This window comes from Symphodus melops, assembly GCF_947650265.1.
Source record: "Symphodus melops genome assembly, chromosome: 1".
Taxonomy (NCBI): Eukaryota; Metazoa; Chordata; class Actinopteri; order Labriformes; family Labridae; genus Symphodus; species Symphodus melops.
Genome location: NC_136691.1, coordinates 11,354,325 through 11,378,088, shown reverse-complemented (window position 1 = coordinate 11,378,088; position 23,764 = coordinate 11,354,325). Strand labels below are relative to the sequence as shown.

The 23,764-nt window shown below is 39.4% G+C and overlaps 1 protein-coding gene across 1 annotated transcript; it reads right to left on the bottom strand.

The window, feature by feature from the left end:
• Positions 1-996: 996 nt before the first annotated feature.
• Positions 997-16,316, bottom strand: LOC306833145 (transforming growth factor beta-3 proprotein-like). The gene is made up of 7 exons (XM_079358236.1): positions 15,429-16,316; positions 8,939-9,102; positions 6,345-6,474; positions 6,050-6,157; positions 5,443-5,608; positions 5,022-5,175; positions 997-2,870 (listed from the first exon to the last, which is right to left on the bottom strand). The coding sequence occupies exons 1-7, from the start codon at positions 15,772-15,774 to the stop codon at positions 2,712-2,714; spliced, it is 1,227 nt and encodes a 408-aa protein (XP_079214362.1). The 5' UTR covers positions 15,775-16,316; the 3' UTR covers positions 997-2,711.
• Between the last annotated feature and the right edge of the window lie 7,448 nt (positions 16,317-23,764).

The window sequence follows — 23,764 nt, the reverse complement described above, 5'->3', positions numbered from 1 at the left end:
AAGGAATTCTCTCTGGCCACTTGTCCGTCCGTATTATCTCAACCCAATGCCTTCCATCCTCCCGCCAGCCGTCAACAAAATCTGTGCGACTGATGAACAACACTAGTAGTCTAGAAACTGTTCTTTAAGAAGGCTTTATGATGTCAAAATGAAAGCTGTGAACGAGTATTTCTCTAACCATCAGTATTAACTTAAAAACTTCTGGGCAAGGCTTTGACTGAATCTGACTATTTAACCATTTTCACTAATAGAAGTAAACATTAATCACATCAATTCTTTCAAATGTGTGACATTTTATAGGCTTCGAAAGATGCCAACGAGTTGACTTTTGCATTGGCTTTCAGTTTCTAAAGAAACAAACACTTGTTTAAAAAATGTAAAAAAAATAATAATAATAATAATTGTCATTATTTTAGTGGAATAGCTTTTCTGTTCTTTTCAAAGAGTCAATGGTATTTGTGGTGTTGGTGGAGCTCTAAGGGACAAAGCAAGATTTACTCTGATGACTAATAGACACCTTAAAAGTGGTACCAAATGTAAAATACATTTCCCAGATTTATATGTGATTTATTCTAACAATTTGGCACAACAGGGGAATACAGTTATGTCTGCAGATTAATATGTACTGAAAATAAGAGTAAATGCTTTTTGCCTGGGAAAGCTGTTAAGCCCTGATCCCTGAGAACGAGAAGTAGAATTTATTACTCTGCAGAAGAAAAAAAAAAGGAAAAAAAAGCGTCTACAGGAAACAGGTGCGACTGGTAATATTCAAGCAAGAAAAATAATGTTCATATGTAACCAAAACATTCTGTGAGGAAAAAAAAAAACATATTAAATTACATTTCAGCATGGTAGACAAGACCGCTTTTCCTTAATTTGGAGTAAAATGCTTTAACAGATCTGTTATATTTGATTATGCATGTACATGCAGTACTTAGACTGGAGAGATACTTTTGTTTTTTGTTGTTTTTTAAAAAACGATACAACAAGTTTGGCATGTTGTGTTTAATAATAATCACGGTCAACAACTCAGTCAACAAAATTGCTGCTACAAAGGTCACCTTAATGTCATCTAAAGATGACTCAGACTGAGTGAGAGTCAAACAGTACAGAGATTCAGAGTTGCTCTCCTTAATCTTCAAGAAAATGAGGTCTAAAACTGTACATCCAGCCACCATCATGTTCTGACTTCCCCCACCTCCCTCTTCATTTTTCTGCTCCATTAGGGCTTCACACTGTAAAAGGGCACCAAAACAAACCGAGACAGAGCAGAGGGAATGAAAGGCTTCAGTGTTTTGGGAACACCAAAATCCTGGCTCCATGTGATTTCATGTCAGCTGGTTGGAGTGAAGGGTGGCAGGTGAGTTGATAGGACAGAGGGGTAAAGTCAAGTAAGCGCTCGCTTTTTAAACCTCATTATTTCTGACGTTAAAGAGCTCACATTAGGCTTCTTCTTTTTAACACAATAAGTCGAACATGTAATGGATTGAATACCAAAGGGAAGCTTAAATGTGATTTGAATAAAGAGTTAAATAATTTCTTTCTTAATTACAAGGAAATGTACCATCTAATGAAGGTTTTCCACTTTGAATAGAGGGAGATAAACATCCATATCATGTCCCAGTCAGTGTAACAATCCCTATAAGAAAAGTTGTATAACAGACCAAATCTGCTACTAATGTAAAATAAATCTCATAAAAACCTGTTGCATAACACATGTTCCTTTTCCAGCATATTCTTTGATGTCCCAGGAATAATTTGAATCTGTTCAGGATGAAGACTTCCAGTGAATGGCAGAGTGTGTTCATGGCTAGTTTCCATCACGGTTTCTCACTTCCACAGGTTCCCCCTCTTCTTCTTCTTTCTTGATCGTTCTTATTCTTCCTCTTCCATCCATTCTAATCGATGTGACACAAAAAAAAAACAACAAAAAAAAAACCTACCATTGCTGCTGGCTGGCCAAAAACAAAAAGAAGCTTGGCTCAACATTTCTGTTCATTCACTTTCCATTGCATATCTGACAGGCATTCTCTCTGCTCTCCTTTTCCCCGACCACAGCTATGGCTTTGGATACAGCAGCAAGTCTGTCCTTTCTCCTTTTGTATTTGAAGAAAGTGTGCGCTGTCTGACAAAAGTTCAAGGTAAATTCCAGACAGAAAGAACCCCTCCAGGAGAACACTGATTTTTGTGACCATTGCAAATATCACCCCAATGCTAGAAACAAGAAAGCTGCTCTACTGACAAATCAGAGAAATTCTTCTAATATATTTCGAGTTCTGAAGCAGAACAGGTACCTAAAGTCTTTCATTGTCCATTAAACATCTCCTGGACATGTTTTTCATGGATACTGTAGATTTTCAAAATCAAGCTTTAGGATTGTCATGTCAACCGTAATACTATCTTGAAGGATAATTTAAGATCAAACTTTATTGCAAGATAAAGTTTGGTTTGGGTTGGGCTTCTTCCAGAACTGACCAGGGTTGGGGAAAGAAAACACACAACAAAAATAAAAACACAAGACCTCAAGTTTTAAAGAAAAATCTGCATCCTACAAAAGGTGTCACCTCCTCCAGAGTGGTTTACAACTTGGCATTGAGGCTACAGGGTCAGTTTAGGTATTTGTCACAGCTAAGAGTCCAGAAGTCAATCAGCATGGGTTTCTTCAGTACCTTTTTAATTTAGCCATTCTTTCTCGCCCCTTCACATCTTCCTCAGCTACACTTGCAGGACTTGACGATCATGTTGGAAAGCTGCTCGACTTTGGGGGTCCGTCCAGAGTAGTAAAGTATAGTGAGGGGTTCCAGGTCCTGAGGGACACAGCAGGGGGCAGCTGATGCCTCTGGGTTCAGAGTGTTGTACAGGCTCAGCAGCTTGTGGAAAGCACAAAGGACATATAAAAATTAACTTTCAAGTGGAAACTACATTGTTGATTATTTTATATTTGCTGTCTTGTAAGGGGTGAAATCTTGTTTATTTATTGGCTAGCATAAATCCGTTCCACAGGTCTACAAAAAGGGTGTTCTTAAGTATTTTGAACTCAATCATATTGTGCATTTGTTGGCAAGGGAACCAAAACAATTAGCTAAAAGAGGCTACAAGTTAGCCTTGTTGCCAATGTTTGGAATAAATTACAAACTTAACCACTGACAAGTGGATGCTGCTCCTGACACATCACCAATTGGACTTTGGCCCTCTGGATAACTTTTCTGGCCTTCTCCTGTAGCCAACAGTTAGTGATAAAGGACTCCTAGCAAAGACTTTGGTTTCAGTGCATAGTCTTTGATTACAGGTACTAGCGTAGCACCAGTTCTGTGCTTGAACGCGCCAAATGAACGTCTGGTAAACAATTTAAAACTCATGAACGAAAACGTGAATGTAGTTCACCCTTGAGACAGTGAAGGACCGCTCACATTCTGAGGTGAGACTGGCCAAGCACTGTGTGCCAAAGTTAGATTTAGAGCACCTGGTACGCACTCCATAATGGTTACACATTTAAAAACAAACAAACAAACAAATAAAACTCACAGGCTTGAAATAAAAAAGTATGGCAACACTTTTGGTGTGCTTTAAAAAGTAAAAGCCCTTTTTTTCTATGATAAGACACTATGCTTTTATTCTGAGATTCTTTTTTCGGGACAGTTTCTTGATTAATGAACTCACTTCTTGCGGTCACTGCTAAACTTTCGTTCAAAAATAACATAGTCATAAATCACATAGGTCGTAGGTTGGCTATGTCAGTAATAAAAATAAAAAAAACCTGATCATGTTACAGGCAATATTGATTCTTGTGTGATCTGTCTCTTTCTCTAAAAACCTCCTCTAACTCCTTTGTGGTTGTCATTTTTGTTTTGCGCCTATATGCTAAATAAGCACATATTTTTGATTTAAAGGGATACTTCACCCATTAGAATGAAGCTTTGCATCATTAGAAACATGGTAGTAGTGTTGAATGGTTGTGAATCCAACCCTCATTTTGCCCTGAGACAAGAAAAATGTGTTTTTTTTTGCTTGAAAGTTTTCTTCATGTGATGCAAAAAGCGTCATATTGCATCACATGAAGTAAACTTCCAGGCAAAGAAAAACATATTTTTCTCGTCTCAGGGCAAAATGAGGGCTGGATTCACAACCATTCAACACTACTACCATGTTTCTAATGATACAAAGCTTCATGTAAATGGGTGAAGTATCCCTTTAAATAAGATTGTTTTCTAAAAGGCCTAATCCCTGGAGCCTAGATACTGTAACAACTGAAGCATCTATACATGTATGGCAAACATGCACAGCATGTTTCAAGTACATGCTAAGTAAAGAAAGTTTAAACAATGATTAATCTATACTTCAGTATTGAGTTTTAATTATAATTTACGGTTGAGTAGAAGCCTCAACACCTTTTCCATGAAGAGGATTGATCCATATCATATTTAGAAAACCAAGGCCTTTTTAAATAGTATAGGCAAGTTTTTGGACTAAATTATGCTAAAACTTGAGAGTAAATTATGTCTTCAAGAAAGTGTTCTTTTTACACAAAACTGAGGGCAGCTGAATTTTTTTTTTTGTAAGTAAAAGTTAGTCTTTTAGACCAAGAACTTAGTTCAAAATGTAAAACTATGAATGTGATGTGAAGTACTTCATTTTAAGCTGTGTGAACTGAACTATGAGCTCGCTCACTTTAAGTGGACAACACTCATATTGTGCACACTATTAATAAAGGAAAACAAAAATAACAAATCTGGTCCTGGGCCTATAGATTCTGTTTCCTAGAGATCCTGAAAATAGAGATTAGATTGATTTTAATAAATCAGTTCAATTGTGATCCTTTTTTGGAATTAATTGGCACAGTCCTGGTCCTGTGGGGAACTTTGGGTGTGGGCAGAGAGCTCATAGATGTCATAATCCTGGCAAATAAGAGAACTACCTGCATGGTAGTGTGCCAGACGGTTTTCTTCAGCTGTTGTACATTTCACTGTGGAAAACGTCTTACATTCCTCTGTTTAATATCCATGTTGTTGTAGACCTCTTACCGAGCTGTGTGTTGTATCTGAGCTCCTTAAGTAAGGGCACGGCCCGGAGCAGTAGTTAGCGTCGTAACCACTGGGCTCATGGATCCACTTCCAGTCCAAGTCACGTCTAAAATCAATGTGGAGCTTACGAACACAGCAGCTCTCTTCGGTGGTTCTGTGATGAGGATGTACAACAAAAGCAGTGTGAGAGCCAGGAAGATTTGTGTAATAATTATATTTATATTCAGAATGCTTTTATCACATCTCATGTGTTGCAAATACAGCATGTTGCAACACATTTATCGGATAGCAATACTTGAACGAGCTAAAGCATACATGTACCAGATCTAGCTTTAATGAGCTCAAAGATTAGAACATGCTTGAGAATTTAGAGACATCATTTTAGACCATTTTTTATGTTGATGATGAGTGAATCCCTTACGAGAAACAGTAGTTTGTGTCCAGGGCTCTCTTGCGTCGTCGTGTGGACTGAGACTCCAGGCGATGTGGTGGGATCATCATGAGGATCAGGTGTGGTCTGAACTGGTCCTTTTTCTTGTTCAGGTGATCCAGATCCAGGCGCTTGTACTCCTCATCTCCATCCACGCCTTAATTATAGACACAATTGAGCTTCACTTAAAACCAATAATTATGTGGCTTTTGTTCCTTTTTCTTTTACTCACTCAATCTGAGTATACAATTTGCAAAATTATTGACTATAAAACGATCATCCCTGTAATTCTTTTGAACAATGCAGGAATGAAAACACTGTAAAAAAGGAAGAAAGTAAGAAAAAACTGACCTCTTTTCTGACATAAAAGTGTATTTTTTTGTTCTCTGAGGCAAGAATTGAAGCAGTCAAAAGTTCACTTTCCCTATAAAATCAATCATCACCACTGCCTCTCTTAACTAACCCTAAATTAGCCAAAGTGAGATATGAACCATTGCATCTAAAATTATGGGAAAGAGAGTTGTACCGGACACATCAACAAAACTGTTCCCAACACCTTGCATGAGCAAGAATATGGCAAAATAGTGCAAAAGCCCACCTTTAAACTTCACGTCCAGCACCTCGTTATCATTGTCAATGATGTCCCCATTTTGGTTGAAGGTGTGGCAGGGACAGTGCACGCTGATTTCCAAACCCAGATTACTTCCTGGCAAAACACAATTTTGAGAAGGAAAAAAAAAAGTAAATTTTATAAGAATCATAATAAAAATAATAATAATAATAATATATTTTTTTTAAAACGTATAAAAGAAATGATGGTAATGTTCCTGAGTCCACACATGAATAATAGTTAGGATTAATATATATTTTTAAAAAAAACTGTGGAGACTCACCTCTGTTCAGCAGCCATTCTCTCACTGTTTCAGTCACATCAAAGGTGACCCACTCTGGAGTTCCTTTGGTCAACACGTTCTTGGCTCCGATGTAGCGTTGTTTTCTGATGTGTTCGTTAGGCCTCACAATCTGCAAAGCAATAACAGGCATCACTGTGACAAGAGATCTTATCGTATATCTTATCATAGGTATTTACATAAGGTAAGTAGTATTTACAAAATAAGATGCAGATATAAATAGATATAAAAACAAAAGCTATGTGTGAAAATACGATACAGATAAATATATTGCAATATATGTTTCTTTTGTTTTCATGTATGTTATATTGTCTTTTTTACAGTCCAGAGCGGTAATCCGGTTGTGGGGGTCTGACGGGGAAGAAGGGATTATTTCTGTGTTTTTGGCGTTTTATGGCCTGAGTGAAGAAGCTGTTACAGAACCTGGAGGTTCTGCTTCAGAGGCTGCAGAGCCTCTTCCCAGAGTACAGCAGCAATAGCAGTCCTCGGTGGGGGTGGGAGGTGTCTCTGCTGATTTTCTGAGCCCTTGTCAGACAGCAGCGTCTCTGCAGGGACTTCCAATCGGAGGCACTGCAGGTTCCGGACCAGACAGAGATGCAGTTGGTCAGTAGACTCTCTATAGTGCCTCTGTAGAAGGTGGTGAGAATAGAGGGAGGGAGCTGTGCTCTTTTCATCTGAAGCAAAAAGTGCATGAGCTGCTGAGCTCTTTTTACAAGAGCTCCGATGTGAAGGGACCAGGTCAGATTGTCCGTTATCTGCACCCCCAGGAACTTTGTGCTGCTAACTCTCTCCACTGCTGTGCCATTAATGAGGAGTGGTGTGTGGCTGGGCTGGCGCCTTCTGAAGTCGACAATCTCCTTGGTTTTGTCGACGTTCAGAACCAGGTTGTTGGTTCTGCAGCTGTCAACCAGATGTTTCACCTCCTCTCTGTAGTCTATGTCGTTCACGATATGGTTAGTAGTGGACCTACTATATTATATATGGGTGTTAGGGTAAGGTGTCTAAACAAGTTGAGAGGGAGGAAGAGCTAGCTGCTTTGTGAAGCATGCTAAATGGAGACTACATAACAACGTCATGTAGTGTTTAAATGTACAGCAATCCAAATTCCAAACATTTGTGAAAGCTGTCACATCCAGCCTGAAGCTTCAGTGTTCAGCCAGCTTCAGTGTTCAGCCAGCTTCAGTGTTCAGCCAGCTCTGCATCCGTCTTTAAACCTTTCTGCACTCTTACCTCTCTCTATTTTTCAAAAGCATCTCAGCATGTATTTATCCTTTGAAGCTTTATAGAGAAATGCTTTTCGGTAGAATAAATTATTTGAACCATTTGCTTGCAGTAGTCATCAGTATATGACACAACAAGGTTTTAGATGAGTATTTCAAATTCAGAATTGTTTATAGGACATACACAACCCGCTGATCACTCTACCTGATTTCCAATTCTTTCCACTGTTTTGTCTCTTAATAAAAGGATTAAAAGCCAAAAAAATAATCTTGAAAAGAAAAGAAAAATGTAGTTGCTCTTTATGCTCAGAGGGACATAACCATAGACTGTAAATATTAATGAACAAAGTCTGAGTGACGTGTTTTAAGCCTCTTGATGAACCGTTACAACACTCCCACTTGTCGATCATATCAGCTACACATAGGCCTTGGCGATAAAACAATAACAACAATTATTGCAATATCATTAAAATTAATTACAAATTCAAAAGTTTGTTGAATATAAAACATTTTTTATCGTGATGACATTTTTAGTCGTATTGCCCAGACCTAGCTACGAGCTTTAGTATGGATAACAACATCAAAACTGCCCCCCCCCCTTACAGTGTGCGCCATTGATGACAATAACTAATCAGACCTAGTGTGTGTTTTGTACTAGGCAGTAAACATGTTCAGTTATGCTTTAAAAATTGGCCTTTTCTGTGTGTGTGACTTCCAGTTTTCTTAGCCATCCTCAAGTCGACACTCAACTAATTGCAGGATTTTGCAATTCTGCATTGGCTTCACTTTTTAAAACTGAAGGTTGCCGCTTGGACATTATTTTTGTCAAACATTGTGTGGACTTTATGATTAAAAAAACAAGTACCTGAGGACTTTAATCACAACCTGTGATTAAAGATTGTTTCATCACGAATCAGACCAGCATCCCCTTCTAACCACTTAGTAAATGTTGCATACTGTTATGAGGGCTAAATGTTCCAGACCAATACATAACCAACACCAGGTCCCTATTTGCTCATGGCTGCCAGCGCTGCACTAACTCTGCCCTGGTTCTGAAAACATTCTGCAAGCCTGTTAAGCTTCTTTGCCTTTTGGTCTGACTGTATCCATGCCTGCAACCACAATCTGATTTTAGTTGGCTCTCTTTGTCGACACTCGACCCAATTAGGGTTCAAAATCATGTGGTGGAGAACAACTAACCACCTTACGTAAGATACGTCTTTGACAGAGGAGAAATAAAAGTATCTTCTAACTAAAATATTTTAAAGCAAGTCACATTTAACCCTATTTTAGCCTTGACTTTGAGTTTTGCCTTTGATCTTGGTAGAAGTACAAGGAAACGGTACCTTTACGCACCTGGTAGAGCTCAATCCGCTGTTCATTCCTCTTGGCACTTGGGTTTGGCACCCTCAGAGCACGAAACTCTGCTCTGAAGAGGTTGGTTGAGTTCCTTTCCATGGCAGAGACGTTGAAGCGGAAAACTTTAGAGGTGATGCCTTTTGGGCAGTAGAGCAGATCATCTGAAACAGGGAGAATACAATTTGATGTTATTACAGAAACCTGGCTTTAAATTTCTTATCTGGATCAAATGGAATACAAAGCAGTGTATGTCCAAAAAAACAAACCTCTGCTTGGAAAATAAAATCTCAATCTGGCATTGTAGTACCCTTCATACAGGTTCAACGGTTGATATAAAAGTTCTCAGGTTCTTGTATTTGGGAGATAATCTCATAGACCTATTGTATGTTGCTTGTACCATTAATAATTGCTTCTGTTCTATTCAATAGTCGAACTAAGTCATGAAAGTGGGCCCATAAGGAATTGAATAAAACACAAGTTCAGCTTATCAAGTGTCAGTAAGGACACATACTTTCAGTGTTTTCAAAACTTGGATTTCTGTTACATACAGATGAGAAGAGCAGAAAGAAAACCAAACTTACTTTGTTGAACAGAAAAAAAGGAATGTTGAAGTTTCTCAGAGTTGTTTGAGTGATGGGTGAAAATAGGCAAAAACCTAGAAAGCAGTTCTGTTTGAACATTGGTTCTTCTATTCTAACATTCCTTTTCTACTCTCATGTGCTCTGTCTTATCAACACTCAAAACCAGAAAAAATCAATTTAAAAGTGGAATAAAACAAAGACACATTACAGTACAGCTATCAAAATATAATTTTAAAAAAGGGAAAGAATTTATTTCTCTTTTAAACGGTAACTGAAATAACTTGTATCAGGTAAGAGGGAGAGTGGGGAGAATGTTCTTTAAAAAATACATTTTTGAGTTATCAATTGGTGTACTGTTTTGACCCTAGAGTGTGAGTCTTAGGTCTTTACAACAGAAGACTTACAAACCCATAAAAAACTGTAAACTGAATCTTGAATGGCTGGCACTTCATTCATCAGCTCAGAGTGAATGAGTAATTTGTTTCCTGCCTGATCAAAGTTCCTCTCTATTACACAAATATAGTGTGTCTATATTTGGTGGAAAAGAAATGATTCTATTAGAAAAGCAGCATTATTGAGGTAAATGTGACTTCACCTTCCTGGTATCTACATTATCAAAGAACCTGTTATCTTCAGTGCCACTGACAACTTTTTGGACCCCTTCTCTTCCCTTGATGACTCTCCACAAACCAGCGTCGGGCATTGACATATGCCAGATTCTGTATGCATGCCATGCTATAAAAGGAAATCTTTCTGATGTTTGTGGAGCAGCCTTTCGATGCAGTAATTTGTCAGCCATCCAGAAAGCTCTCTGCTTCGTTTTCACCTGTCACACACTTTGGTGTTAGTTCACAGAGCTGCTTCAGATCCACCAAAGGTCAACAGTTTACACTCAAAAACTCTTCAATAAGTGAGTCTGTGTTTGTCTATATTAAAAGAGGGAAAGAGAGTGATGTCACTGGCTCAGAGTCCGAATTATAGAACATAAAGACAGACTTCTGTTCCTGTTATACTACAAGAGAAAACACCCCAAGGTGGGAGTGTCTTCATCTATTGGAATAAATAAGTCTATTGTAAACCTATATTCAATATTACATATTATTTTGCCAAGAGTGAGAAAAGAGCATGACACCTCTTACATCTTCTGCAGTAAATAAAGCTACAAGCCGTTAGTTTAGCACAATGATTGAAAGCAGAAGGAAACAGCTGGCCTGACTCTGTCCACTAAAGCTACCTACCCACACCTGGAAGATATTTAAATGTATTAAATATTCGACCAAACCTTTTGATGTACCTTTTTAAAGTCAAAGCAGAAGCAGGCTTAAGAGTGGAATCCTGGTCTTTGATGTCACTTACAGACTGTTACAAAACCTTCATTGTGATGCTGAAAAAGAGAATTGCTGAAGTCTGTCTTTGGAAGTCTTTTTTTTTTTTGGTATATTCTATAATCTGGAGACAATCCTCATGAGTAGAACTAAATTATCATTCAATTTAGCAAATGTCTTTTGAATGATACGTTTACGTTCCAATGATGAAGCCATCTAGTGGTTGGAGTAATTATGACAAGGTCAACAAACTGTAAAACAAAAATACGGTGGATGGAAAGATCACAAGAAAAACTAGAGTAATGCAGACGGCCCTAAACCAGTCCTTAATCTCAGCCAGCGTTTATTGTTGTCACCATGACAACAAAGCTTCTCTGACCTCAATGTAGTAATTTTAACCTAAATCATAATGTTTCCCTCAACCAAACCAAGTCATGTTTCTGCCTAAACACCGACACAAGCAAGAAAAAGGAGATGGTGATAGACTTCCACAGGAAGTCACCTCAGACTGCACCGGTGAACATCCAGGGTTTGGACATCGTGATCGTGGAGACGTACAAATACCTGGGTGTTCACCTCAACAATAAACTGGACTGGCCGCACAACACTAACGCCCTGTACAAGAGGGGCCAAAGTTGACTGCACCTGCTGAGGCAACTGAGGTCCTCCTTCTCCATTTTATGACACTGTGATGGCGCCTGTACTTTTCTATGCTGGGGAGGAGGGAGCACAGAGAGAGACAGGAAAAGACTGGACAGGCTGGTCAGGAGGGCCGGTTTTGTCCTGGACTGTCCTCTGGACTCTGTAGAGAAGATGGCTGAGAGGAGGATGTTAGTGAAGCTGACATCCATCATGGACAACTCTGTGGGGTCTCTGAGCAGCTCCTGCAGCAGCAGGCTGAGACACCCGCCATGCAAGACTGAGCGCAACCGCAGGTTCTTTATTCCATATGCAGTCAGACTGTTTAACAGCATCACTGCCTCATGACTCTGATCTATAATATTCATCAATATCATTAATGCTGCATTGTGTGTTTTTAATCTGATCTGTCTTTTCACAAGTGAAAGTGTACATAGTGTTTATGCCTTTTATTATTTAATTTGATTGTATTTTCCCCCTTTAATTAATTAATGTAAACTTGCTCATAGCTGTTTTTTGCAATTGATGCTGTTTATATTCCCTGGGGTTTTTTTGTATTGTTTTTGAGCTGCTGTAAAAACCAAATTTCCTCCATTGGGGAATCCATTGTCATGATTTAGTTTTTGAATTCCTGCATTTTGATGTCTTGTTTTAGTTCTCATTTTCCCTTTGTGTTTCTGTGTGAATGTTTCCAAGTGTATTTTTATTGTGTTTACTCTTTTAGTCTTCAGTGTTTCCTGATTTATTTTGTAATGTCTTCTCCCTCTTCCTCTCTGTGTTTCTTCAGTGTTCCATGTTTTACTTTGTAGTTCTCAGTATTATCTTGTTTCCTGCCTCTCTGTGTTTCCCTCCTGTCTTGATGACCCTGATTGTCCTCACCTGTCTCATTAGTCGCCCCTGTGTCTGATTACCCCGTGTCTATTTAGTCTCTGTGTTTTCTTCCCCTCTGTGTCAGTTCATTGTGTGTTTTGTAGTTTGCTGGTGTTCTTTTGTCTCCCTGCGCCTGTGGATTACTTTGTTTTTCTTCTCATGGCTCTTGTGGACTTTTTGTATTTTTTATTTGAGTAAGTTGTTTTTTTTTGCCTCTTTTTTTTTTTTTTTTTAATACATCTCATCTGTTTGTTCCTTCCATTGGGTCCTTGTTGGTTTTTGAACCCTGGTCGTGACATCAATAAAGTGTATCCTTAACCTTGTGCTTAAACTTAACTACACCAAATAAAGCATGGCCACAATACTATAAATCATGAGACCAATTCATTTCCCTTTATTTATTTTTTTACTGTGATTTGTTATTGTTTTTGTAACAAATGTCCTCAGTGTCAAATCAGAGACATTTTACATATTGCTGACAAATTATGCCATTTACTTTACATGAACTTTTTAACATTGAAAATGTCTCACTACTTGTCCAGTTCACACAATTTACTGTGTATGAGGCAAGATGACGAAACCTGTTCAACCTTTTTTACATCTTATGAAACTGAAAACATGTTAAAGCTGTGTAGTATTTCAGAATGTCACTTTTTATTTCAAATATCTTGCTTTTATCTTTTGATAATCTACTGATGTTATGTTTAAATATAACAAACACTAGCTGTGCCTGCCTTGAGGCTTAAGGCACATTTGATATCAATCTGCCAGCTCCAACATAATACACATTAAGTCGCCTCAGTGTATGCATATTATGGATATAAAGTCTATTCTAAAGTACTTACAAGTAGTAAATCGTCTTGCACACTTGTACTGTCAGACCAGTACATCAGTCTGAGGATTAAAATGTTTAAATCCGGGGCGCCGATAGCTCAGCGGCAGCGACTGCGCGCGTACCATGTTGCGAGGCCTTGCTCCTCGCGCGGGCGGCCCGGGTTCGCGTCCGGCCTGTGGCCACCTTCCCGCATGTCTCTCCCCACTCTCTCCCCCTTTCCGACTCTATCTGTCCTATCAATAAAGGCAAAAAGGCCAAAAATAATCCTTTAAAAAAAAAAAAAAAAAAGTTTAAATCTGCTGTTATTAGCTTGTTGACATTTGACATATCTAAGAAGAGACATTAAAGACATTTCACTAGGACACACACACACACACACACACACACACATGCAGCTATGTTCGTGCAGCTGTTGTATTCACTTTCTGCCATTTTTACCATTTTGTTTTTCTGCTCATTCAATCCAAACTAAAGACAATAAGAGCACAAACCCCCCCCCAGCAAAAATCCATACTTATATTGAAAACTGTTGTGTGCGCTTGAACCTGAAACAGAACTTTCACAACACACCAGCTCAAAGCACCAACTTCCTGCTGTTTTTGTCAAAACCATTTACTCAGATTCAAAACAGAACTTTTCTGAGGAAAATAGGTCTTTTTGAGAAACACCTGTTGGTTTCAAAGGGGCTGTGATGCAATGGTGTTGGCTTCGCTTTGGACCATGAGGCCCTCTTTGGCTGCTCCACATACACACACACACACACACACACACACACACACACACACACACACACACACACACACACACACACACACACAGCATTTACCCTACTCATTTAAGTAATCCAGGCTCACTCAGAGCACATGCTGCATGAATCTCCCTCAAGTGCTGACACATGTCTCTCTCAGAAGAGCTTTTCCACTTCCAGTTCAGAGCTTTTCGTTTTCTTGAAGAAATAGTCGCCACATAGAGTCTGAACACATCACATTTAGTGAAAACAATATGAAGCTGACAGGACTTGTCAGATACATACATTCACACGTACTTTTAATTTAACCAAAGGTTTTACAAATAAAAGAAAGCCTTCTTTTAAATAAGCATAATTTTGCCTGTTGTGATTAGGTGAAAAATAAAACGATGGTACAGTTGAATTATTATAATTAAGGTTTTAGAACTGGAATGGAGACTCAGTTTATCACTCTAATGTTAAACCTGAGCAGACCTGTCGGTGACCTCATGCTAATAGGCCACCCGTGTGGGTATTATTCACACCAAAACTACCACAGGTACCACTTAAATCCCACAACACTAGACTAATGCTGAGGTCCTTTTCCTATCCACCTCTACTAACTTTTCCTACTTCTTGTCCTAAAGGCATCCCTGTGCGTCTGGGCAGATGTCCCTCTCATTTGGGCCTGACTGGAAAGGAAGTGGGAACATCTGGGGAGAAGGACGGGCTTAATGGAAGACAAAAAAAAAAAGACAAGAGGAGGAAGAGAGGAGTCTGGAGGAAAAAGAGAGAGACTTTCCTGGAACACTGGCGACAGACTGAAACAGGTTGGTGAGCGCCACAGTAACAGGGTGCACAGCAGGTTCATCAAACAGGCTCAGACATATTGTGTTGTATTTAAGTCCTCTCTGCTGTTGAAACATATGGATATTGTTGCTTTACTGACATGTTTAGGCTTTGATGTGCAGAATGATGAATGTAAAAACAATGATAGAGTATTTTCACATTCATCTGCTGAAGGTTAGGTCTATGATAATGTGAACATATAAGATGACTGGCAGCACAACAAGTCAATTGAGGTAGAATGACAGGTGAGATAAGAACTTGATCCTAAAGCACTAAGAATTGGCATCTTGTGTCTGCAGTCCAACTTTTAAAGACCATTTGTAAATGAGTATGTTTCTGTCAACATATAAGACGATAAGGGTTATTATTTCTTCTATCAATAGAGAAGAAGTGGAACGTATGAACAGGGTAAATGAACATGTAGTGGAAGAGGAATATGATCATAAATGGATAGATCAACATGTCAGGAGGGGATCATGAATGTAATCTAAAAAAACTAAAGCTGACTTTAGTGATAAATGAATTAAAGCATGACGATCCTTGACATTTTTAAGTTAGTGCGTCCATGGCACGCGTAATTGCGCGCTACTGACCCGTCCTGGCACACAAGGCAGTTAGTGATATTAAAGTGAGTATCTGCCAGAAGAATGGCCATACTCACTGTTTTCGGTTGGTCCGTAGATCATGTTGAATTTGTAAATCTCTTTGGCGTAGTACTCAGTCTCTGTGTTGTCTTGACCGCAGCTCTGCTGCCGGTCCTTCCTCAGCTCCTCCAGCAGCTCCTTGGTGCTGTTATACAACGCCTGGATCTGGTACGGGATCTTACTCGGTCCCAGGGAGTGCGGGATAGTCGTCAACCGGAGCTTACTTAAAATCTGCCCACGTATCGCCTCGACCCTCTTCCGTTTCACATGGTCGATATCCACGGTGGCACAGGTTGACAGAGAGGAGCTCAAAGTCGCGCAGTTCAGGAGGAGGACAAACAGTAAAACTTTTCCCAGATGCATATTTCTCTGTGCATCTGGTTCGCTTGGTAGTTGAAACAGTCGGCCAATGTCAGTGTCAGTCTGTAGTCTGTTTATCAAACTGATAAGACCTGATATTGTTTCTGTAGTTTTTTTCTCGATCTAATAATGATACTTACAGTGTAGTTCGTTTTTGTGCGGCTGCCCCTTTTGTTATCAGCAAAAATCCAAGTTTGAAATCTCCCATCAGATTGTACTTAAATAAAAGTCCCGCATATGTGACTTTTGTCCGGAATAAATATATTAGTAAAAACAAGCAGATTTTTCTTTTGCATTCTCAGGCCAGAAGATTTAGCAGCTCGCCGTGTGTCTCTTCTTCTCTCTTGTCTTCTTAAAGTCTCGTGCAACAGCTGTGTAGTCTATGAGCAGGCAGACCGCACACTTAAAGGTTAACGAGGGATGAGAGACTTTGAGCGCTCGGTGTGGACTCGCGTGTTTTTTATACAGCCACTTTCTGACGTTTGACGGAGGAGGGACCGCAGACACCCAGGAGAGTCCAATTTATATCAGGGCTCCGCGAGACCCCGCGTGACTACCTCTGGGACCTTATACGCATTTAAAAATGTCATGAGGTTTCATTTTAGCCTACGTCAATCTTATGAATGAGAAAGTTTCAGATTTAATCATCTCAATTGCTGTCATTTTTGAAGGCATGTGATTGAATAAAAAATTGGGCTTCGCAGTCCTTCTGTATTTTTGACAGCCTCTTGCGATGTTACTTTCTTAAAGGTGTTAGTTGGTGTTTTATCCGCGTTCTGATCATGGGGTTGTTTGCGCCCTCTAGTGGAAAGCTATGGTACTCGCAGTTGCCCTGAAAGAAATTACATTTTCACGCTTTTACTCTTATATTTTTACTCTTAATAATTTCCTTTTAACTTCTTTTTTTACACGTTTTTTTTTTAGATGTTTGCTGTTTTCTGAAACAGCAAAGCACCCTTTGGTGTAGGTTTCGAATTAGTATGATAAAATCTAAACATACCGGTAATTGCTCCTTTTTAAGTGTTTTCATAAGTATGGACAAATTGAACATTTACTGAATTTCTGATAAAAGCAACCAGAAAAAGACAATAGCACTTGAAAAACTCATAAAGAAAAATCACCATGTTGTCCATTATGTCTGCTCTTTTGCTTAAGCACTTCTTCAAAAGAACCGCAAAATTCATATCCTGTTGTCAGAATCTGCTCTTAAATCATTGATATCCTTTCAGACTTCACATTCTGGCCACATGAGCCCATTACAGTTCAAAAACCAACGTGTTTTCTCTGTCAGTGCAGATTTTCCCATGCCCTCTGCAAACCACCATCTAACACTAAAACCATTTTTTTGCACTAAAGTCTATAAGGTTTATTTGCAGGCCCTTGACTTATTTTATCTTTTTGATTTCCCCACTACTCCAGGGTCTGTTTTATCTCTATTCATAGAGCATATCCACATTCTCAGACCAATTTTAGGTCAAAGCTCACTCAACCACTGGAGGCCCCATATCCAAACATGGGGTCTGGTATTTCACTATGTTTCTTTTGCCCACCAGTTTGCATAGCAAGAATGACTTTCTATAATGTCCAAACTTGGTAAATATTTGGCTACGGATGATATTCCCAAATGCCTGCGTGTCCAAACTACTTAGCTGTAATTGTAAATTAATTTGAGATAGAATCATGACTTTTTAAACGTGGTTATTGTCTTGTAACGTGTTAATGTTTATTTCATACATGCACATGTCCCATCTGATCCTCTCTTATTGTGTCTGTTTTTCTTTTCTGCATTTAGCTGTATGTGCTGAGATAAATGTCACTTAATCTGTGAATAGTGCATGATGTCGCCTTCTTTAGGTTTGTTTAAAAATGTAAGAAACGTTCTTTCTTTCTCCTGTTTTATTCACAACAGGATAAAATGGTCTTGAATTACCGTTTTATGAAACAACATTCTGTTTCCCCAAAGTTTCCCTTAAGTTTCACTGTGATAGTTTAAGTGGGCAAGCAGAGAAAGCTGTTAACAGCCATTCCCCTCAGTCTTTGTTGTCTTAAAGACTCTATTGGAAAAGTGTCTGTTTCGGCTTATTGTTTGAAAATAGGTTTCCCGTAACATCATTTTGTCTCTGGCTGAAACGTCTTCATTCATGACTTTGGCTCAGTGATGTGTGAGCTGTCCAAACCCTAAATGGGAGTTTAAGCGGGGAATGAGATGTCTTCAGAGCCATTGTGAAACTATTTTGGGACTAGCACCCAGGTCCCTGGTATCCCTCAGCCACTTTCCCACAGTCCTCCCTGCATACTTTGTTATACTGCTTTGAGGCTTATCTCAAAAGTTCAGAAATAATTCAAGGATGAGTTAAGGACAGCTGTGACCCAACATGAAGTCATTTCTCTTTTTGTTTCCTTTCACAGTGTTTTTTGTGTGTTTTGTTCATTTGTATTTGTTCTAAAGAAGGAACAGCTTTTATCTTGTTTAAATTTCCCAAAATTAGTTAATTTCAGCCACTTAAAATGAATATGTAAACTAAAGATGTGTTGGTGTTTGACATAAAAGATGTGAGAAGCTTTCTGTCCCATCCTAAGGTAGTGCACATTATGTTGGCAATTCTCCATTAAGCCAGCAGGTGATGCTGCTTAACAAACAATGCCTGCTGTCAGTGTCTGCAAACTGACCAAAAAAGCGATAAAAGTAAATATTTGATTTGAACTATAAAATGTAAATGAAGTAGCCACTTAATTACACCTAAAAATTAGCTTATGTAATGCAACAGAGCTCATCCACGTTCACAAAGCTTTAACGCATTAGAGATGCTCAAATTGTAACTTTATTATTAATGAAGTTGTAGCTCTCAGTAGTGTTGAAATGCACTAATTGTCCCTAATAAAGTGGCCATCTGAGGAAATATAGTACTTACAAAATGTGCTTCATGACAGAGCCCAGAAATTCTACCACAATGTTTGTCAGTGAGCTTGATATTACGAAAGATAAACGCTGCATGAGCAACATCAACTTTCACTTAGCACTTTATGAATCTGAATCTATTGACCTACAAAACGTAGATCAAAACTCTTCCTTTTCACCTGCATCATCATCACTTTCTTATTATACTGTGTTTCTCCTCTATTGCTTCTTCTGTTGTATCAGAATGTGAAACAGCAGCAGTGTTGAGCGTTTCTTTCCGTTTGTCTTATCAAGTTTTTGGAGAGATTCTGTAATGGGATTTGTGTCATAATCAAAAGGCCAATATACACAACATCATATGGAATTGTTCTGGTGCGCAGAAATTATGTCATTCTATGTCTCTCTCTCACACACACACACACACACACACACACACACACACACTGAACGGTTCCAAACTGTCTGGGGATTCCTAGACATGATCCTAGACATCGGCATCAAAGTTCACTTTTACTCCAAGCGTCCTCCAGTGATGACCTCACCGCTCGGTCAGGTTTTAGTGAGTCACTCTCCGGCAATCTCTCCGTCTCGCACAACACACGGAAAAGGAATGCAGCTTCAGACTTGTGGATGAAAACAAAAACACATGCTGGTAGCTGCACATAGAGGAAAATGTATCCCCCCCCCCCACCACCACTACCATTATGTAGGTTACCTTCCTGCTGACTGGACTTGTCATAACTACAGCTGCTGCGCTTAAAATCTTCTCTCGTAGTAATCGCCACTATTTCAAAACGTAGAGGAGGATTTTCAAATCCAAATCTTATTGTGGTTTGTTGAGTACACGAGCAAAGGCACACACAAAGACACACGCACATTCAGTCAGGCTGCTTAAGACTGTCTAGACGGAGTCAGACGGACCCCAAATACTAAACAGCATCCTGCCAGATTTCCTTACTACAGCACAGTGACAGGCCAGCCCAGCAGAGTCTGCTCCGTCCCGGATTCGCAAGCCTCTGAGTCATACTTTGGGAGAGAGAGGAATGGGAATGCCAACAGGAGACCCCTAAAACCCACACCAGTGGAGACAATGATGTGTATATGTCACGGCCATACAATGTAAATGACTCATTCTGTTGGTCCAACATCTGTGTTAGTCATCAGCTGTGTTAATACATGTATGTAGGAAAGGACTACAACACCGGCTAGACGATGACTTGAGGTGAGATCACATGGAGTCAGCAAAAGCTTGTCTGTCACTTTTTCGTTGTTGTGACTGAGCTGTGTGTGCAGGTAATTACATTAACTTTCAACGATAACAGCTTCCAACAGATTACAATGATCATCACTGTATGAAGATTGAATGTTTGGACATTGTTTTGACAAGTGTGTCCCGGAAGCAATGATTGAAAGTGGCTGATTGCTTCACCAGAATGTTCCAACTACCCTGGCTCCTTGTAGAAGACTCTGACGCTTAAAAGGAGGAAGACGAGCAGGCTTCACGTCTACAGTAAGTCCAGGCTGCCCTGTTCTGACTCTTCTGAGCCTGACTTAAAAGCCTTTATAGGAAACTGTCTATCTTCTGTTGCATGATGAAATTTAGAAATGCCATGCTCTTACTCTCGGAAAAAAAGGCATTTTTGGCATAGTTTGTTTCATTTTTTTCTCATTGTAGGAACACCAAAATGTAAACAAAGCTAAACATACTTTCTATTTTTATACCTTCTTCTATATCTAACTTCGTAATTTTGTAATTTCACTTTGAACTTACATCTTGACACATTTTTCTTTGATGACACTTTATTCTTTTGTTGACACTTTATCTTTGTGCTGCACAGAAGCATGTCAAATGTTTGATCACGTCACATTTCTTGATCCTACAAGTGAATGCACTTGTTTTTTCTTTCATCTTAAAAAATAGATAAATGTGCTTAATAATTTAAAACATTTTGTATTTTTTTCCCCTTTTTGGTTCATTTGAATATTTATTTGGCCACTAGAGGGCAGAAGACCTTCAAACCAGAGGACAAGATGCACCCTTAACATCGCCATGGTGTTAGCTGAATGTTGCTGACCCGACAGGAAACATGAAGGCTCGACCACATCTTCATTGAGTCCGGTTCCGGGGCAACCTTCTGACTGTGAGTCCAGAGTTAACCTCTGTTTTACTTTTGTTTTAGGTATCAAAAGACTCCAAATGGAGTTCAGGTGATAGTTGTCTGCTGTTTATACCAAAGCTTGTAGCTGGAAAAAAAGTGACTCAGAAAAACAACAAGAAAGTTTAAAAAGCCACCACATAATTCTAATCAGTAAATAAAACTGTAACATGATTACATTTCATCACTAAAACATGTTTGTTTGAATTTTACAAGAAAAGCGCTAAAGAGGCAAATTGGGCCAAAATATTTACATCCACTTTTATTTTGCAGCCTAAAAAAAATCAATAGTCATTTGTTCCTCCTGACTTTTTGGCCACTGTGATCTGAAGGCTTGCTCCCATAGGACAGCACATTGTGTCGGCGTGATGTCACAGAGGTGAAGACTGTTCACTTTACATCTGAGTCTAAAGGGGTGCAGAATCTGCTGAGTTAAGGCCTTTTACAAAGCAGAGGACAAGGTGTCATTCGACCACTGCATGAATATGAAAAAGTGGTGGCCATGATGTTGATTCAAACTCCACATTAATTCTGCTAAAGCTCGGGCGATACACACTTAAGATTTTTTGATTAAAACGGCAGCAGAGAGTTGCTGTGCTCAGAGATGTTTTCTTGTGATTAGTGATGGCAGCATTTGTGCAAATGATTCAGCTCTGTTTAATCAAGTTACCAAACCAACAAGGATTCTTTTTCACTGACTTCACTTTCTTTGTTTTCTCTGTTGTTTCTAAGTTATTTGGCTTTAAGTATACACCATTCACCACCATTTATATTGCTGGTCAGCTGTGTCAAGGAAGCACAAGAAAAAGAGAAGAAACTGCCGACTCTTGACTTCTTCTCGAGCTGCTCTTTGCTTTTTTTTAACGGAATTTTAGACAAAACCACATCAGGCCTTTTTCCACTTCCCTCCAACTTTAACCCTCCACACCCCCACCTCTGTTTTTCCCGTAAGTGTTGCAACTTGAAGAATGAGGGAACTGGCTTTTGGGATTGCTGCAGCATTGGCACACGTGGCAGAGAAAATGTCAAAACAAGAGAGAACACAAAAAAGGAGCTTTACTGGAAAGTGTTCAATTGAAAGCAGACCGGAGAGGAGATCTGAGTCCAAGAGGTTAATCTTGCACTTTTGATTTTCACAAGTTGCAATGATAACGTTAACCCTCTCATAAGACACACACGTGATCTAGGTTTTTGTGCACACGTATGAACATCATGCACATAAACACAATGCGCATGTATGAAATCACAATCGCACAAACTTAACACACACTGACACACACACACACATTGCTGCACGGGCCAGGTTAGTGCTGGCCTCCTCATGCAGAGTCTAGACAGGAAGCGGGTCCATGCCAGATATGGGATTTTCTCCCTCACACCCTGAAACTAGTACACACACACACACTCACACACACTCACACACACTCACACACTGCTGACAGTCATCTTCTGTCAGTATGTCTGTGTGTATTGTGTGTTTGGATTTGTGTCAGTTGGAGGGAAAAGGGAAGAAGAGGGAGGTCAAAACAGAGACTTGGCGACAGACATACTGTGTGTGTGTGTGTGTGTGTGTGTGTGTGTGTGTGTGTAGATTTGTGTTTTCGTGCCTGTCTCTTTGTTTGAATAAGTCCCACTCCAAACAAAAAATCAACTAAGCCACATTTTGTGTCAAAGGATTGTTTTTTTTCTTTTACTCTATTACTCATTTTTCCTCGACTTTCCGCCCGTTGAAGTGATGAGTCTGAGGCACTGTGTGAAAAGTTCAACTTGTCCTTCCTGGGTACAGGAGCGCCGTGCGTCCTGTAGCGCTTCGCTAAATTAAACCGAGCCCCTACTGTTCTCATCTGCTCACCTGTAGCCCCTGCCAGGCCTGGCCAAGACCTTTGAACCCACACAGATGGGTCTGCATAATAAGACACGAGCACACACGGCTGAGCGCCATCTTGGACATGTTTGATGGGTAGCTCTATAGGACGAGGAAAGTCTGAATATGGTGTGTATGGGAATGCAAATGCGTTGACCTTTCTGAGCAGGCGAGGGCATGTGTAAATGTGTGTGTGTGTTTGTATATTGCTCTGCACTTTGACTGAGCTTTTAAGAGTAAATACTAATAGCAGTGTGTGCTTATTGTACACAATCTTTGTCCGTGTGTTTTCTGCTGGCCTGATTCCAATGACCCCTGCGCCCTCTTTATGTCAGGCAGGGCTGTGCTTTTCACTGTCTGTTTGAATATGCATGGCCTCCTGGCTGGTTAGACATGGCAGTAAAGATAATGATTATTATGAGCTTTCTTAAAGACACATCTGAAACTTAAAAAAAAAAAAAACATTCCCAAAAAATCCAGCTCGTGTGCAGTGTGATAGAATGTTTCATTATTCGAGGAGGAAAACAATCCGATCCTTGAAGAAATAGTTCAGTGTGGGGTGAATTTGACTTTTACCTGGATACCTTTTTGTAACCCTGTACTCAGTTTTGACTGTAAGTTGAACTCCCATGTTAGCAGAAGTTGCTGTTTGATCCAATTGACTTGAAGTTAGCAAATTTCACCGACATGGAAAAGGCTTCTTGAAGTTTCCAATGCTGAACAACACAATAAAAAGTACATTTTTACCCTAAACCTAACCCCCTTTCAGTCTGTTTATTTGAAGTCCCCTGCTGAGAATGATAAATAACATAACATTCCATATTTTTGAACCTCATTCTACCTCAGGGCATGACATTTATTCTTGATAAATACTTATTTCCATAATTTAAGGTTTAAAGTGCATCTTTAGGACATCAGGACCTGGATGACCAGAAACTTCTTACTGCTCAACTCAGACAAGACTAAAGTTATAGTGATTGGACCAAAGAACCTCAGAGACTTTCTCTGCCGATATGACGGCCCTTAGTAGTATTAGCGTAGCCTCTAGTACCACTGTTAGGAACCTAGGAGTTC